The 17,496-nt window shown below is 51.1% G+C and overlaps 1 protein-coding gene across 1 annotated transcript; it reads right to left on the bottom strand.

The window, feature by feature from the left end:
• Positions 1 to 5,141: 5,141 nt before the first annotated feature.
• Positions 5,142 to 13,303, bottom strand: LOC310672449 (tapasin-like). The gene is made up of 8 exons (XM_083429593.1): positions 13,136 to 13,303; positions 12,337 to 12,549; positions 9,312 to 9,617; positions 8,165 to 8,497; positions 7,331 to 7,657; positions 6,872 to 6,961; positions 5,995 to 6,035; positions 5,142 to 5,667 (listed from the first exon to the last, which is right to left on the bottom strand). Exons 1-8 carry the CDS (start codon positions 13,194 to 13,196, stop codon positions 5,665 to 5,667), a joined length of 1,374 nt encoding a protein of 457 aa, XP_083285719.1. The 5' UTR covers positions 13,197 to 13,303; the 3' UTR covers positions 5,142 to 5,664.
• Between the last annotated feature and the right edge of the window lie 4,193 nt (positions 13,304 to 17,496).

Here is a 17,496-nt window from a genome sequence, read left to right as displayed (position 1 = left end):
GGTTTGCTGAGACATGAACTCTGCGCATGCACAGAGGCTGGATCAGCTTGAAAGAGAGAGAGAGAGAGAAAAAGAGAGGAAGGAGGGGGGAAAGGAGGTTTGGAGAGCGTGTGCTGCAAGGAGAAACCTTGGAACCATTGAGGGAAATCACCCTTAATGTGTCTTTTGCTCCAAGGGCTACTTAAGACAAAAGGGTTAAGTACTGGACCATCAAAAGTCAAGAAGTTGCCAAGTTTCAAATCTTAACATGCCAAAGTCTTTTCACAGGTAAATATCAAAGCACTCCTACTGTGAGTTCCTCTCCTGAGTAGTTCACCTCCCCAATGGAATTTAAATTTTATAACAGTTTTTTGTTTTTTGTTTTTGTGCGTGTGTATGCCTATACATTTTAGGAACACCATTTCCTGACAGACCTCTCACATGAAATAATTTTCCCTTTTAACAGGATATGTGAACCCCACTAACAAAGTGTTTGTCCCTTCCTTTCTCCCACAGCACAAATGATAATGAGGGGATGCAAACAGTGATTTAAATACTCTATAAAAAGTAACTGCATTTGTATTTCTTTTTGTATTTCTTCCCCTAAAGCCAAACAGTCACTTTCTTTCTGTTCAGCAAAACAAGTCTGAATCCCTGCTAGTTGATCTCCCTCTATCTCTTTGTGGCTTTGACATTTTTCTTAGGTTACAAATAATCTGTTTTTCATTTATTAATCAGTTGTTCACTGGGTTGTTAGAATGCCAAAACAGGTTACTTCAGGTTTTTTTTTAATTTTGTGTGTCTTAGCATTTATTTTTCGTTCCTCATAGGTCATTGTGTGTGTGTGTGTGTGTGTGTGTGTGTGTGTTTGTGTGTGTGTTTTACTTTTGGGACATGTCCATCAAATATTGAAAATCATTTTAAACCTTTTTTCCATTGTTTTCCCATTTTTTTGTCCAGTAGTAATCTGCGTGGTTTTGATAATATCTTTGTATTATTTAATAATAATTCTTTTCTGAATCTGATGTCTTTGTGTCAAGTCCGTTTTCATCTGAATGGTAATCTAATTTTTTGCTTTTTTACTTTTAACCTTTGTTGTATTTTTACAGTTCTCTTTCTATGCATGTGGAATAATTTTTTATTTAATAATATGAAAAACAAGAAGAAAAACTAAGTGAATGAAAGCAAACAAACTTAGCACATAATAACAGCAATTATATGAAAATGTGATAATAATATTAAACTGAGTAAAATGCTTAACTTGCTAAGATAACTCAAGGAGATTGGGGGGGGGCTTTTGCCCCTTCCTTTTTCTAACTCTGTCTTTTAAGTCCCCAAAAACCCTGCACCCTTACAGAATGTCACTTCTACAGATGTGCAATGATGAAAAAGCAGCAACAACCCCTCAACTCAGTTCTTCACCATCACAAGACCTGCAACAACAGACACAAGAGTTTCAAAAGGCCCACAGCTATCTCTTTAAAAGGATATAGACTGAGGGGGGAGTGAGGGGGGGGAGTTGAATTCCAAGGACATTTTCTCACTTTTGAACCTTAAGACTGTGCTCCAGCATTGAGAAGATCACAATTGTCTCAAGATATGCAATTGATATTTAATTAGTTTGTTTTGTACTATGTGTTATTATATAGGAATGTTGAAATGTGCCTTGACAGTGTGATTTCCACAAAGGGGGGGGGGGGCTACTTTTTGTCTGTAATTGTTTTATGTTTAATGTCTTATTCCTTACACCCCAGTGGAGGATTCTCATACATTTTATGTGTTCTAATAGACCAGGCTATTGTGTAGTTCAATGTTTAGATTGTCCCACCTGGCACTCTGCCAACTCTAAATCCTTTTTTTAAAAAATGTGCTAAAACTCAAGGAGAAGCTTCTAAGATACATGAAGGTGGATATGCTTTGGTTTAGCAGGAATGGTCCCTTATAGAGTTAAATTGACTCATTTGGAGAAGTGCCCCTTTTAAGAATGGTTTTGTTTAACATATTGGCTTTGAAAAGTTGAGAACCATGGGGCAAGATAAATTCAAATTGGACTCTGTTAGAATTGGGCATGTGTATCCAGGCTGCAACTAGCTTTTGGTCCTTAAGAGCAAGCGAACAACTTTCCATGAGTGCAAGACCAGAGCCTGCAATAATAAAACCCCATTGAATGGCCAAGGCAAAGACGTTTCCCTCACGATATGTCCGAAACCTGTGCCAGCTATGATGAGTGACAGGCGACATGGTTAAATGAAAGCCCTGAGGGGATTCAACAGGATGTGTTACTATACCACTATGCCGGTGTGAGACCACAGAAGAGCTAGCTTGCACCTGAAAACACAAAAAACGGTGGGGCTAAAAAGCAAGCTGATTTTTTTCCCAGTCAGTAGTGGACCTTCCTGCTAAATGTAAGGCATACACCACTATAGAAAATGTTTCTCCCAAGAGCTAGAATGACACAAGTAATTTTGTAACAAAATACAACAGATGTTCTTTTAAGTAATATCCTATATCCAGCTATCTGCACTGCTATACTTGCAAATGACCGTAAGAGGCATAGCTTGCAAGTCCCTTTCAGGTTTGCATAAACCCACACATCTGGTACGGTTGATACAAAGTCATTATTTAGCGCATATCTATATAACACACGTACATTGTATTGCTCTGTGTTGCTCCCTCCTTCGCTGCCCTCTTCTACCTTCCCAGACTATGTACAAATGTGGCAAATGGGGGAAGGGTAGTACAAGATCACCGAAATCTAGGGTGCGGAGAAAAGATTTGCAAGTTCTTACAGAACTTTAATGCTAATCTATCTCCGAATGGGGGACTGATACGGAAGGGGGGGGCATGTCTTCTTCACCTCCTTCTTCGCTACAATATATCCATTTATTTCCAACTGTCAATGACAGAAGGGACTAAAATCTATAAATCATAGAAAATCAATGTGCCAATTTCTCTAGAACTCCATGACACCTTCCCTGTCCTCCATAATCCCTCAAGCAAGGTGTTAAGACCCTAATCCTGTCAAATCACTCTGCCTGGCCTTTCCTCTGGGCAATGCCAGGTGGTAGACTATGCATACATGGACCATTGTCTTCTCATCACCTGGACTCAGGATGTGCTTATCTATGCATATCTCCAGCTCTGCATATTCCCCCCTCCCTCCTCCATATGTTAATTCTGTGTAATGATGTAATCTGTGTAACCCAACCTCTTCTTAATGTATTCATGATGTAACTGGGATGTATTTTGCACTGTATTCTGGGACATGGAGGGAAGTTTAAAAAGTTCATGTCACCCCTTTCTCGCTGTTCAATCTCGCCTTGAACCTTATTGCGCAATAAACATGGATCTTCTGCAGTTTGCTCCTGTCTCCGGCTGAACTCATTTTCCTCCGCAGGGACCCGCGGACTTAGTCCGACGAGCTGGGTGGCAGAGCAGCCTCGCACCCAGATTTTGCCATAACAACCAGGAAGGAAGCCCGCTTGATCTTCATGAATTACTTCTTTCATCATTTCTTTTAACCTATTTGCTAAAATGTTAGTAAAAAGTTTATGATCATTATTTAATAACGAAATTAGCCTATAATTTTTCACCATAAATGGATCAGCACCTTGTTTTGGAAATATTGTAATATATGCTTCTTTCTAAAAGACTGGTAATTGGTAATGTTCCTTTCTTCAGTATGTTATTCGTAACATTCTTCAATGGCTGATTCATGGCCCCTGCCCAGAGAAGCTTCCCTTGGGGCTCTGGGCTCGAGACCTGAGCTGATCTGGAGGAGGATCTGGCAGGGGGAAAGGACGGCCTGGCAGGGGCTCCCCCATTTCAAGGGGGATTCTGGCCATTCCCCCCCAGGCTTTGCAGACAGGAATGGGGGGCAGCAGGGCCCTCTGCTCCCAGACTTGGGGGTCTCCCCCTGCCATTCAGAAGCAGAACCGCCCCCTGCAGCCCTGGGACCCCCTTCTCCCCCAGGCACCTCAAGGGGGAAGAGAGAGGAGACTCACCGGATTCTTCCCAGGAGGGAAACAGAGGCAGCACGTGGAGGAGACAGACAAGAGATGCCGGAAGGGGGAAGGGGCTGGGCACGGAGGGAGGGGATTTTGCTCTGGAGGACCTGCCGCCTGCTGTCTCTACTTCCTGTCCTCTCTAGGACTCCAGCGCTGTTCGATTGAACCCTTTGCAAGCTGAGCGCAAGTTTGGAAAACTCAGCAGTGGCCAGATGATTGGAGAAGATCAGTCTACATCCCAATCCCCAAGAAGGGCAGTGCTAAAGAATGTTCCAACTACCGCACAATTGCACTCATTTCACATGCTAGCAAGGTTATGCTTAAAATTCTACAAGGAAGGCTCAAGCAGTATGTGGACCTCCCTTCCTTTTGCATGCTTGGCCATCTGTTCCAGGAAGGCATCATCTATGTCCTCCATTTGGCTTCGGGATCTATAGTAAACTCCCACAATGAGGTCACTGTTATTCTTCTCTCCCTTAATTTTGACCCAAATGCTCTCACTTTGGCTTTGAGGTTCTAAATCTTGGATCTCTTCACAGGTATACACATCCCTGACATATAACGCCACTCCTCCTCCTTTCTTGTCTGGCTTTCCAGCAGGCGAAGCTGCAGGGGCCACTCACTTCCTGGCTCTCCAAAAACCGAGGAGGCTTTTGACCCTTGATGAACCTGAGGAGCCTTGAGGGGGGCCGAGAGGGGCCTCTCGCCCCTTCCCAGACTTTTCCTCCAACCATTTATTACTACTGTTTATGAAACTTGGCCACCCTCACCTCTCCTGCAGCCCTGGAAGGAAAAAACAGACACACGGCATGCATTTCCTTTCAACACGGGTTTATTCTCCAGGTTGGCTCTGCCAGTGGCGTAGCGTGGGTTGTCAGCACCCGGGGCAAGGCAAGTAATTTGCGCCCCCTAACCCCCAGATGTTGCGCCCGGTGCGGCCGGCCCCCCCTGCACCCACCACGCTACGCCACTGGGCTCTGCCCCACGGGGCTTACAGTCTACAGCAGAATCTACACAGAATGGGGAGGGGGGCGAGTTATGGGCTCTGGGGGGAGGGAAGGGGGGCAGGTCCTTGTTCGTATCGAGAGAGAGGGCCGAGGGGAACGAAAGCTGCTCTGCATGGCCGTCTCTGCAGGGATGATTCATTTATTTGGGGGGGGGGGAGGGATATGCTGATTTTGCTCAAGTCAGTCTCCCCTCCTCCAAAAAGGTTCTCTCCCACAATCCCAAAGACAACACAGGCCCCCGTCAAGAGTCTCCCAGAGCATGTGCAGAGTCTGCGGCCCAGGACCTAAGGGTTGCTTTTGATGCGATTCCAGCCTTGCGGGGGGTGGGACTATAAACCCTCAGAGACCCCTCCCAATTCTACACTTCTATAATTTCACAGCACGCAAGTGAGGAGGGGCAGGGACTGCCAGAAAGGGGGACTTTTGCTAAGCACAGATCTGGCCCCCTCCTTAAAATCACAGCTGTGAATCTGCAGGATGTGAAGCCAAGCAGACCCCTGACCCCAAAAAAGAAGGGGAAGGGGGCTTCCAACAAGGGACCGGAGGGGCAAGACTGGGCAGCGAAAGAGGAGGGACCCAGGAGTCCGGGGGCCTACGATCCACTTCACCCTTTCAACGGGATCCGGAGACAGGCAACAAACCAAGCCGGGAGCTGGGTTGCCCAAAGTCCGTTACTGCAGAAAGAAGAGAAATCCGTGAGATTTTGACCCAATTTGGAGAGGAAACATTAGCTGGCTGGGGGTTGCAATTGCAGGAATTGCTCCACAACAACCCTGCGAAGTAGGCAGACTGGATCCTGCCCCCCAGCCCCCCTGCGAGCTTCATCATGGCCAGGGACTGGGGATTCGAACCCAGATCTCTCTGCCAGGGCCTAGTCTGGCCCTCTCACCACTGCACCGCACTGCCTCTCAGTGAGTGGCATAGAGATGTATTTTTTTAAAGAATAGAAAAATGAGGAATCGAAAGAACTTGGCAGTCTTGGGAGCGTCTTGGGCACTGACCTCGGATTTGGGCTTCTCCGATTTGGGTTTTTCTTCAGAAGCTGAAAAGGAGGAAAATGAAGTAGGGAAAGGTAAATGACGAGAAAACCCAGGGAAATGGACAGGAATGCTTGAAAGAATGCAGAAAGCTAAAACGGAAATCAACATTTCTGAGCCGCTGGGCAGGGATGTTTTTAGCAGGCGACCAAAGAGAGTCTGGCCAAGGCGCCTGCTTGGCATCAAGAGGCAGGGAGTTCCAAAGGATCTTGGAGCCAGAAGGGACCCTGAGGGTCATCTAGTCCAACCCCCCGCAAGGCAGGAATCTTTTCCACAAGGTGGTGCTTGAACTCACAACCCTGAAATCAAAAATCTTAGGCTTTCCCAGCTGAGCTTCTTGTACTGGCAACTGTGGAAAAGGAGAGTCAATTGGCCAGTGCCAGTTCCGCCATTCAAAGGCGTCAGGTGGTGGTGGAGAGGTTTCTCAACTGCTTTTACTGTCAATATTTGCATTGTCTTAATAGATTCTGAATTGTCTCCGCCAGGGAAATAGGGTGGGATATAAATAAATATAATATTTCTATTTTTCATTATAATAATTAGACTTGAGGGAGGCTGGGTTATTTGTTTTGGTTCTCATTTTTATTATGTACGTTGTGTTTTCATTGTGCATTTTTATGCCACAAACTGCACAGAGATCCAGAAAAGGAGGGTGCTGTGCATGTTTATAGAATCCTAGAATTGTAGAATCAGAAGGGACCCAGAGGGTCATCTAGCCCAACCCCTGCAAGGCAGGAATCTCAACTAAAGTATCCCCCCAAAATATTGACCAAATGGTAAAATAGGACCATATAGATAACAAAAATAACAGTACAGAAGGGGTGGGTGGAAACAACCTTACCCCATCGGAAGAAGGACCGCAAGACCCCCAGGAGCACAATGGCGACCAGGAACAAGCCGATGGCGTCCTCCAGGGAGGGGCCCAGGGACCCTGGGGGGGGGAGAAGGGGCAGAGGCAGAAGGGGGGCGTCAGCGAGGGAGAAGAGGGGCAACGTCAGACCCCCACCCTGCCTTGGCACCCATTGCAGGTCCCAAAGCTGCACCTTCGCCCCACCCCCCATATCCTCCACCCCATACCCAACTTGATCAGTGCCAATTTACAGAATCCTAGTTGGGAGGGTACCCCAGTGGTCATCTAGCCCAACCCCCTTCAAGGGAGGAACCCAGCTAAATCACGCAGGACGGACGACCCCCCCCCCAACCTCCGCCAGTCAGGAATGGCATCCGCAGCCAGTCTTCTGGGCCTTGCTACCCAGCCCCCAGGGGACCCCGGCACAGACCCCCAAGTGCAGACCCCCACCTGCCACATGAAGCACGACCGCCTTCTTGACCCCCGCCTCGCCCAGCCCTGCGTGGCCCACGTGGCAGACGTAGGAGACCCCGTGGTCCTCGGTCGGGACGGGCAGCAGGCGGGCGAAGCTGGTGAAGCTGAAGGTGCCGTCAGGAGCCTGGCGGTGCCCCGAGTCCCCAATGTCCAGGAAGGCGTCCTGGGGGGTGCCGGACCCCCTCCGCTTCCAGTTGACCGAGGCACCCAGAGGGAAGAAGCCGGAGACCTCGCAGGCCAGCTGGGGCCGGGCGCCGGGGGAGACCGAGAGCGTCGTGGGGCGCAGCGTCACCTGGGGGGGCTCTGCAGGGCGAGAGGGGGAGAGGGAGTGAGCAGAGCGCCCCCTGCTGACAACCAGGAGTGCTGCAGGCTCCCAGCTGCCGGGAGGGGAGAGGGGGGCTCTTGGATTCGAATCCTGAGGAAGACAGGGTCCCCGTTGGCTTGATCAAGTGGCCAGACGCTTCTTAAGGAGCCTCCCAGTCCAGGGGCAGTCTCTCTGGATCGCTTGGTTCTTAGAGGCCGAGAATTGCAGAAGTGGAAGGGACCTGCAAGGGTCATCTAGACCAACCCCTGCCAGGCAGGGATCTCAGGGCAATTTGGCCATTGCGAGGTTTAAGCACTCTCCCTATGTTCTTTTGGTGCCTCCAGGCCCAGGAGCAGTCTATCTGGATCCCTAGGTCCTGGCCGGCATTTGGACTGTGAGAATACAAGATGCTGGCTCCATGGGGGTCCCTTTGGGCAGTGGACCCCCCTTTCCCCTTCCCTCCCTCCGCCCTCCCTGCGAGGGAGACCCCCTGGTTGCTCACTCACCCACCACCTTGAACTCGAGCGCCTGCTGGGCGTGCAGGTGGGGCAGGTAGACGGTGCAGATGTAGGTGCCCTCGTGGCGGACGGCCACGCTCCGCAGGCGCAGGGAGGCGCCACCGCCCTCAGCATCCAGCAGCAGCTCGGCCCCCTCCTCGGCCACCGACACCCCCCGCGAGGCTCCGTCGAAGGCCAGCACCACCTTCCCGGCCCCCCGGAACTGATGGCGCCACTCCACCGAGAAGGCCGAGGCCGGCGCCGAGAAGCCGCAGTGCAGGACCGCCGGGCGCCCGAGGCGGGACTCCAGGCGCGGCGTCCGCGTGAAGACCGACAGCACCGCTGCGCAAGGAGGGAGGAGGGCGAGGTGAGCGGGAGAGATCCCCAGCGGACATCTAGACCAACCCCCCGTGCAAGGGAGGAATCCCAGAAGGGAAAAACAACAAACCCAGGGCCGTGTTTAGCAGATGCTGCGCCAGGCTGCAAATGTCCGCCCAACACCCCCAAATTACCAGCGATAGTGTTGGGGTGGCCGTAGCTGCGCACTGCCAGCCATTGTGGGGGGCGCAACTCTCCCCCATGCCAATGCAGGAGAGCGATCCCCCGAGAGGCCAGCGCCCTGGCGCGACGCATCACTAAGCCCTATGGGAAAGATGGCTCTGAATGAACCCACAATCTATTTGATTTATTCATTTAATTTCGTGGTTCTCAAATTTGGGGGGGACCCCCATAAACGCTCTCCCTTTCAGCCAGTGCCCTAAAAGAGGCATGGTTTGGAACAACTGTTTGCACGACCCAGTAAGATGAAAGCAAGATTTGAAACAGCAACAATTAGTTGCCAAATGACTCAAAATCCACTTCAAACTACTCCAAGTAGTTCAACCCAGCAGATGCATTTGATCCAGGGATTTCCGCTTTCCAATTGGCCCACGGTGCCCCCCACCCCCCATGAGGGTGTAACCAATGACTTTGGGCACTCCTAATTTAAATAACTGCATTTCTGCCCCGCCTTCTCCTCCTCCCCTTCGCCTGCCATTCCTCCACGCTGACTCTGATGGCAGGCCTGTCTGATAAGCTGGTCCCTCTCTCCCAGGCTGCTGGCGCAGGGCTCTAACCGCTAGGCCACGCTGCTCCCCTTCCGCTCGCCAGGTGGTACCTGCGGTGGTGGTGACGCTGCTGACGCCATCCTGCTGCTTCCAAGGCGGGGCCTCCTCGGTGTGCAGGACGCTGCTGACCCCGAACTCGGCGTCGGGGGCCTGGATGCTGGCGATGAGCCACTTGCCCCTCTCCAGGGCGCGGGGGCAGCCCCCTCCGCCCGCCAGCCCCTCCGCCCAGGCGACGTGGGACTCTTGCGGCGCGTAAGCGTTGATCTCGCAGGAGGATTCCGCCTCGCTGGCATCCGGACTCAGCCAGGGCGGGGGGGCGGCCGAGGCCTGACCGCCCCACAGGGCCCCAGAGGGGTCTGCAGGGGGGACAAAGCGGGGGCAGGTGAACCAGTGTCTGGGGGGGGGGAATGATGAGCCTTGTCTCTCCACTGCTGGACCCCCCAACCTACATAGCAGGGGGCTGGAGTGGATGACCTTTGGGGTTCCCAACTCCACCGTTCTGGGTCAAACCAAAAGAAGCTTTGAACCTCTGAAAAGTGGAAATGTTGAGGTTGGAAACCAATTTGAAGTAGATCCAGAATAAGCATAACTAGATTAAATTAATCACAACAATAGGACTCCTGAGTTCTTGAGATGATTTCTTTTGTCCATTCACTGTATTTGTTTTTCCCAATGGGAACTATAAAATGGTGATTTTCTTGAGTCAAAATGAGAGTAACCCTGAACAATTTTTAGAAAAAAAGCACTGTACCTACATACCAGGGAAGCATGTATGGAACTGTAGTTGTTTGCATATTTAGTGATATATTGTAATATACCTTCCCCCCTTTTTATTTCTTTGTTCTCTATTCACTTTTTATTTCCCTTTTTATTATTCAAATATTCTCAATTTAAATTGTGTGGTTGAACCCGGAGCCAGGCCTCTTGGCCCTCATCATAACTTTGCTTTATTCCTCTCTGTGGGTCTCAGTCAAAGTCCGCTGGGGGCTCCCCTGGGCCTCGTGGGGCTCTGGCTCCCAGCACAGTTATTGCAAATGATTTTAAGCCCTAAGAGTTTAAAATGGATTAACATGGATAATAGATATAGAAATAAGGAAGCTGCCAAAGGCCAACCATGTTTGGGCCTGTGATGGACAGCAGAGCCGCCAGTCAGCGGATTTCGTCCTTCAGAAATCCCCCCCCTGGGGGGGCTGGAGCCTCGCTCTGATTGGCTGCCAAGCCAGCGGGGGGGCAGAGCCAGCCCTTTTGGCGGGAAAATGCAAGGCGCCTTTTCTGAGGGAGGGTCTGAGGGGAAACCTTGGAGGGGAAGGTGGGAGGAGAGGAAGAGGAGTCAGGCGGGAGTTCAAGGGGAGAAGCTGGGGGGAGGGAAGGGAGACCCCGGAGAAGGAGGGCTGAGGGGACCCCCTGGGTGTGGGGGGCGGACTGAGGGGGGGGAGGGAAGGGAGACCCCTGAGAAGGAAGGCTGAGGGGACCCCCTGGGTGTGGGGGGCGGACTGAGGGGGGGGAGGAAGGGAGACCCCTGAGAAGGAGGGCTGAGGGGACCCCCTGGGTGTGGGGGGCGGACTGAGGGGGGGGAGGGAAGGGAGACCCCTGAGAAGGAAGGCTGAGGGGACCCCCTGGGTGTGGGGGGCGGACTGAGGGGGGGGAGGAAGGGAGACCCCTGAGAAGGAAGGCTGAGGGGACCCCCTGGGTGTGGGGGGCGGACTGAGGGGGGGGAGGGAAGGGAGACCCCTGAGAAGGAGGGCTGAGGGGACCCCCTGGTGTGGGGGGCGGGGGGAGGGAAGGGAGACCCCCAAGAAGGAGGGCTGAGGGGACCCCCTGGGTGTGGGGGGCGGACTGAGAGGGGGGAGCGGAGGGAAAGGGCCCCTCGCTCAGGAACCCCCAAGTCTGAATGGGACACAACTCAGTCCAGGAAGGAGAGGGAAGAAGGGGCAGAAATGGAGTTCAGCATTGGAGCACCATGTCTGGAAAGCGGAACATCGGCCTGAGAAGAGAAGCTGCACGTGGGCTTCTGCGTTTATTGCCCTGACAGCCTCCAAGTTGAGGCAAAAAGTCGACTTCTGCCTGAAAGAACCCGTCTCCGGACACCACCTTTTCCTCGGTCAATAGAACTTTTCTTATTTGTTCCGCTTCTGCCCTGGACTCTAAATCCCCAAGTTTCCCCTCACACAAGAGAGGCTGTGGTCACTGGCAGAAATTCACTGAATTGGTGTAATGTGAGGCGGATCCGCTATATTTAATTGGGGGTCATTAGCAGGGACATAATGTGTCTTTATGAATTGGAGGCTTGAGGGGGGATCTGCTACAGGGCCGTTATAAAATGATCATAAAGAGTTGTAGAGTTGGAATGCATTTATACCAAATATAGTGGGTTAAGAATCAACATCTATGTTTTGGGATAATAATATCACCTAGACATTTGAGAAGTATATATGGCATTGGAATTCTTAACTCTTATAGTGATATAGTGTATTATTATTATTATTATTATTATTATTATTATTATTATTTTATTTTTATTATTTAGTGTTGTTCAATCACACTGATGTTTTAAAAAGGAAAAATGTTTAAAAATAAAAAAGTAACTGTAGGTTGGGTCCCGAGGGACATCTAGTCTCACCCCCTGCAATGCAGGAATCGTAGCTCAAGAATCCCCGACATTTGGCCTTCCAGCCTCTGTTTGGAAAACCTCCAAGGAAAGCAACTCTGTCCCTGGTGGTTTAAAAACGGAGATTGGGGAAGAAGTGTTTGCCGACACTGAAGATCCAGAGAATCATTTTAAGTTTCCCAGCCTCAGTTGTGGCGCCTGTGAAATGGGTATATCACCGTGTGTGGGTGGGGGCGGGTGCGGAATAATTAACTCATGCCCAGGTTGGGAAATGCTGCATCAGCCCCACAGCAAAATGAGTGAAGTTTCCCAGCCTCAGCTGTGGCGCCTGTGAAATGGGTCTCCCAGTGAGGCTGAACTCAGAGGTGCTTCAAGTCCCTCCAGGTGAATGAGAAGCAGGGATGGGACCCAGGGGACAGGCTGTTCTTATGCTCAGGGTGGGGGTGTCATATCGGGGGTCTCCATACCCAGGACCTGGAAGGCCAGGCCGGCCTCCACCTCCGGGGGCAACTCGGACTCCAGGGCAGCTTCTTCCAGGCGTCTCCCGGGTGGGGGCAGGAACAAGATGGCGGGGCGCTGCTTGGGGGCGCTGGACATGCCTGAGCCTCCGCCCCCAGCCTCCTCCAGGAACCAGCAGCCCAGCTTGGCCAGCGGAGGCGAGGAGCTGCCGAAGGACGCTCCTGCGAGGAGAGGAAGAAGAAGAAGAAGAAGAAGAAGAAGAAGAAGAAGAAGAAGAAGGGGTGGACTAGATGGCCCTGGGCGCCCCCAAAGCAGCAGCAGCAGCAAGGGGACCCCTCCCGCCTAGCCCAATCTGGGTAGACTGCCTCTGGGCCTGGAGGCTCCCCCGGAAGAGCCCTGCTGGATCCGGACCAGGGCCCCCCCCCGAGCCCAGCCTAGAGCAAGGTAGACTGGCTCTGTCCAGGGAGGCTCCACTGGGACGCAAGCGAAGATGGCAGAAGCAGCGGGGCAGCAAGGGCCGGATTCGGGACTCTGCCAGGAAACGGAAAGCGAAGGGACTATCCCGGGCCAACTCCCCCGCCCCCGCTTTGCGACAGGCAGGAATCCCACCCGAGAACCCTTCCTCCCCCTGCAAGGGAAGAAGCTGCACCCGCTGAGTTTCTGCCTTGCAGGGGGAGGAAATCCGACCACGGGGACGACGGACGCCTCCTCCACCCCCCCCCCGGAGGGAACCCAGGCGTCCGGCCCCGATCTCTCCTCCTCCCGCGCCCTGCGAGGGGGGAACCCAGGCGTCCGGCCTCGCCCTACCCAGCAGCAGCAGCAGCAGCGGGAGCCCCTTGGCGCGGAGCAGGTCGGGTTGGGCAGCCATGAGGCTCCGCAGGGAGAGAGCAAGGAGAGGCGGCGAGCGGCGATGGCGGAGGCTCCGTCCGCGCTTCCCCTTTCGATTTCGGAGCCCCGGAAGGAGGGCGGGGCAGAAGGGAGGCGGGGAAGGGGACCCCTCTCCCAGCCCCCCGAATGGCACCCTAAGGCGTCTCCGCGGCAGATGCTGATTCTGGCACGGCCGGAGAAGGGACGAGATGCCCCTCAGGGGCCTCGAAAGTGGAAACAGCAGAAAACCAGCTGCCCCCCCCCCCGAAGTGGGGAAGGAGGCGGGAGGCAGAGCGGCGAGCTGGGGGCGCCCCATCTGAGATGTGTCCCTCTGGAAGATCACTTTGTCTGGTGGGACCCTGTTCTCCAGCTGGGGAGTGGGCGGATTCTTTTTCATGGAATAGATTCACAGAAGGGACCCCGAGGGTCATCCAGCCCAACCCCCTGCAATGCAGGAATCTTTGGCCTCACGTGGGGCTCGAAGCCACGACCCGGAGATCGAGTGAGCAGATGAATAATAATACAGTAAGAATAACAACATCTTTTTTTTTCTTTTTAAAAGATCAGTGTAATTGAACAACACTAAATAACAATAACAACAACAACAACAACAACACATTATTTATACCCCGCCCGCACATCTGGGGGCAGGGCACGAGGCTGCTGTCTTGATGGCCTCTGAGCCGAGAATCACAGAGAATTTTCCACATGCTTTGGACCATCCGGCTTCTGGGAGGGAGGGAGAGCGGCCTGTTGGCTGCGCTCAGCTTTGTTGTTGTTGTTGTTTAGTCGTTTAGTCGTGTCCAGAGCACGCCAGGCACTTCTGTCTTCCACTGCCACCCGCAGTTTGGTCAGATTCATGTTTGTAGCTTCGAGAACACTGTCCAACTATCTCGTCCTCTGTCGTCCTCTTCTCCTTGTGCCCTCCATCTTTCCCAACATCAGGGTCTTTTCCAGGGAGTCTCCTCTTCTCATGAGGTGGCCAAAGTATTGGAGCCTCACCTTCACGATCTGTCCTTCCAGTGAGCACTCAGGGCTGATTTCCTTAAGAATGGATGCTGTCAGAGCTGGCTCCTGGTCCCAGCTCACCAAGGACCAACGCTAGCCGGTAGTAAAGTATCAAAGTCTTTATTGAAGAATAGTCTCCATTTCCAAGCCTCAGCGTCCCAGCTCTACGTCTGGACTCTAGACCGGCGAAGCTCCGTCTGAGTCCCCGCCCCCTGTGCACCAGTTTAAGACTCTAATCTTACTCCACCTCTTCCTTCTCTCTCTCTTCCTCTGGGTCCTACTACCCCCCAGGGTCTCCTCCCTCCTGGACTCTTCTGACGCAGACGTTGACCCCTCTGACTCCTCCCCCTCTCTTCGGCGGGCTTTAGGACCTGGCTCCCTACCCGGGCTACCCACCTTGCCGCCCTCCTGTACATTTGAACTTGGCGCGCGCGCGCGTTTAACTTTCCTGATGACCGTTTCCTCGCTCCCTGACGAGGGTGTGGTCACTCCTGCCTCACGTTCTCCCTCTGCCCGCGCGCCACCTGATCCCGATGCCTGGGACTCCTCCCCCCTACTGCACTCTGGGGGGGGACGCTGGTCCGGATTTCCAGCTGCTACTCTCTGAGTCCCCTCTGGCCCCTTCTTCCCGAGGTGTCCCCCTGGGCACTCCCCTTGCCCTGACTATGGGGGCCCCTTTCTGTGAATCCTCCGAGTCACTGGAGAGACTCAGAGACCTCGGACTGCTGTCATCGCTGACATTTCCTTCGGACTCCTCCCCCTCGCTCTCCATTTCCTCCCTCTCCTGTGACTCTGCTCCTGAACCCCTGACAGATGCGTTTGATCTTCTTGCAGTCCATGGGACTCTCAAGAGTCTCCTTCAGCACCATAATTCAAAAGCGTCAATTCTTCGGCGATCAGCCTTCTTTATGGTCCAGCTCTCACTTCCATACATCACTACTGGGAAAACCATAGCTTTTACTATACGGACCTTTGTTGGCAAGGTGATGTCTCTACTTTTTAAAATGCTATCTAGGTTTGTCATTGCTTTCCTCCCAAGAAGCAGGCGTCTCTTAATTTCGTGGCTGCTGTCACCATCTGCAGTGATCATGGAGCCCAAGAAAGTAAAATCTCTCACTGCCTCCATTTCCTCCCCTTCTATTTGCCAGGAGGTGATGGGACCAGTGGCCATGATCTTCGTTTTTTTGATGTTGAGCTTCAGACCATATTTTGTGCTCTCCTCTTTCACCCTCAATAAAAGGTTTTTTAATTCCTCCTCACTTTCTGCCATCAAGGTTGTGTCATCTGCATATCTGAGGTTGTTGATATTTCTTCCGGCAATCTTAATTCCGGCTAGGGATTCATCCAGCCCAGCCTTCGCACTATGAATTCTGCATATAAGTTAAATAAGCAGGGAGACAAAATACAGCCTTGTCGTACTCCTTTCCCAATTTTGAACCAATCAGTTGTTCCGTATCCAGTTCTAACTGTAGCTTCTTGTCCCACATAGAGATTTCTCAGGAGATAGATGAGGTGATCAGGCACTCCCATTTCTTTAAGAACTTGCCATAGTTTGCTGTGATCGACACAGTCAAAGGCTTTTGCATAGTCAATGAAGCAGAAGTAGATGTCTTTCTGGAACTCTCTAGCTTTCTCCATAATCCAGCGCATGTTTGCAATTTGGTCTCTGGTTCCCCTGCCTCTTCTAAATCCAGCTTGCACTTCTGGGAGTTCTCGGTCCACATACTGCTTGAGCCTTCCTTGAAGAATTTTAAGCATAACCTTGCTAGCGTGTGAAATGAATGCAATTGTGCGGTAGTTGGAGCATTCTTTAGCACTGCCCTTCTTTGGGATTGGGATGTAGACTGACCTCCAATCTTCTGGCCACTGCTGAGTTTTCCAAAGTTGCTGGCATATTGAGTGTAGCACCTTAACAGCATCATCTTTTAAAATTTTAAATAGTTCAGCTGGAATACCATCACTTCCACTGGCCTTGTTATTTGCAATGCTTTCTAAGGCCCATTCGACTTCACTCTCCAGGATGTCTGGCTCAAGGTCAGCAACCACACTACCTGGGGTGTACGAGACATCCATATCTTTCTGGTATAGTTCCTCTGTGTATTCTTGCCACCTCTTCTTGATGTCTTCTGCTTCTGTTAGGTCCTTACCACTTTTGTCCTTTATTATGGTAATCTTTGAACGAAATGTTCCTTTCATATCTCCAATTTTCTTGAACAGATCTCTGGTTCTTCCCATTCTGTTGTTTTCCTCTATTTCTTTGCATTGCTCATTTAAGAAGGCCTTCTTGTCTCTCCTTGCTATTTTTTGGAATTCTGCATTCAATTTCCTGTATCTTTCTCTATCTCCCTCGCATTTTGCTTGCCTTCTCTCCTCCGCTATTTGTGAGGCCTCATTGGACAGCCACTTTGCTTTCTTGCATTTCCTTTTCATTGGGATGGTTTTCGTTGCTGCCTCCTGTATAATGTTTCAAGCCTCCATCCATAGTTCTTCAGGCACTCTGTCCAGCAATTCTAAATCCTTAAACCTGTTCCTCACTTCCACTGTGTATTCATAAGGGATTTGACTTAGATTGTATCTTACCGGCCCAGTGGTTTTTCCTACTTTCTTTAGTTTAAGCTTGAATTTTGCTATAAGAAGCTGATGATCTGAGCCACAGTCAGCTCCAGGTCTTGTTTTTGCTGACTGTATAGAGCTTCTCCATCTTTGGTTGCAGAGAATATAATCAATCTGATTTCGATGCTGCCCATCTGGTGATGTCCATGTGTAGAGTCGTCTCTTGTGTTGTTGGAAAAGAGTGTTTGTGATGACCAGCTTGTTCTCTTGACAGAACTCTATTAGCCTTTGCCCTGCTTTGTTTTGAATTCCAAGACCAAATTTGCCAGTTGTTCCTTTTATCTCTTGATTCCCTACTTTAGCATTCCAATCCCCTATAATGAGAAGAACATCCTTCTTTGGTGTCACTTCTATAAGTTGTAAGTCTTCATAGAATTGGTCAATTTCAGTTTCTTCAGCACCAGTAGTTGGTGCATAAACTTGGATTACTGTGATGTTAAAAGGTCTGCCTTGGATTCGTATCGAGATCATTCTGTCATTTTTGAGATTGCATCCCAGTACAGCTTTCGCTACTCTTTTGTTGACTATGAGAGCCACTCCATTTCTTTTACGGGTTTCTTGCCCACAGTAGTAGATATGATAGTCATCCGAACTGAATTCGCCCATTCCCGTCCATTTTAGTTCACTGATGCCCAGGATGTCAATGTTTATTCTTGCCATCTCATTTTTGACCACATCCA

Source organism: Podarcis tiliguerta (genome assembly GCF_965153285.1).
Source record: "Podarcis tiliguerta genome assembly, chromosome: 2".
Classification (NCBI taxonomy): domain Eukaryota; kingdom Metazoa; phylum Chordata; class Lepidosauria; order Squamata; family Lacertidae; genus Podarcis; species Podarcis tiliguerta.
This window is presented reverse-complemented; position numbering and strand designations above follow the sequence as displayed.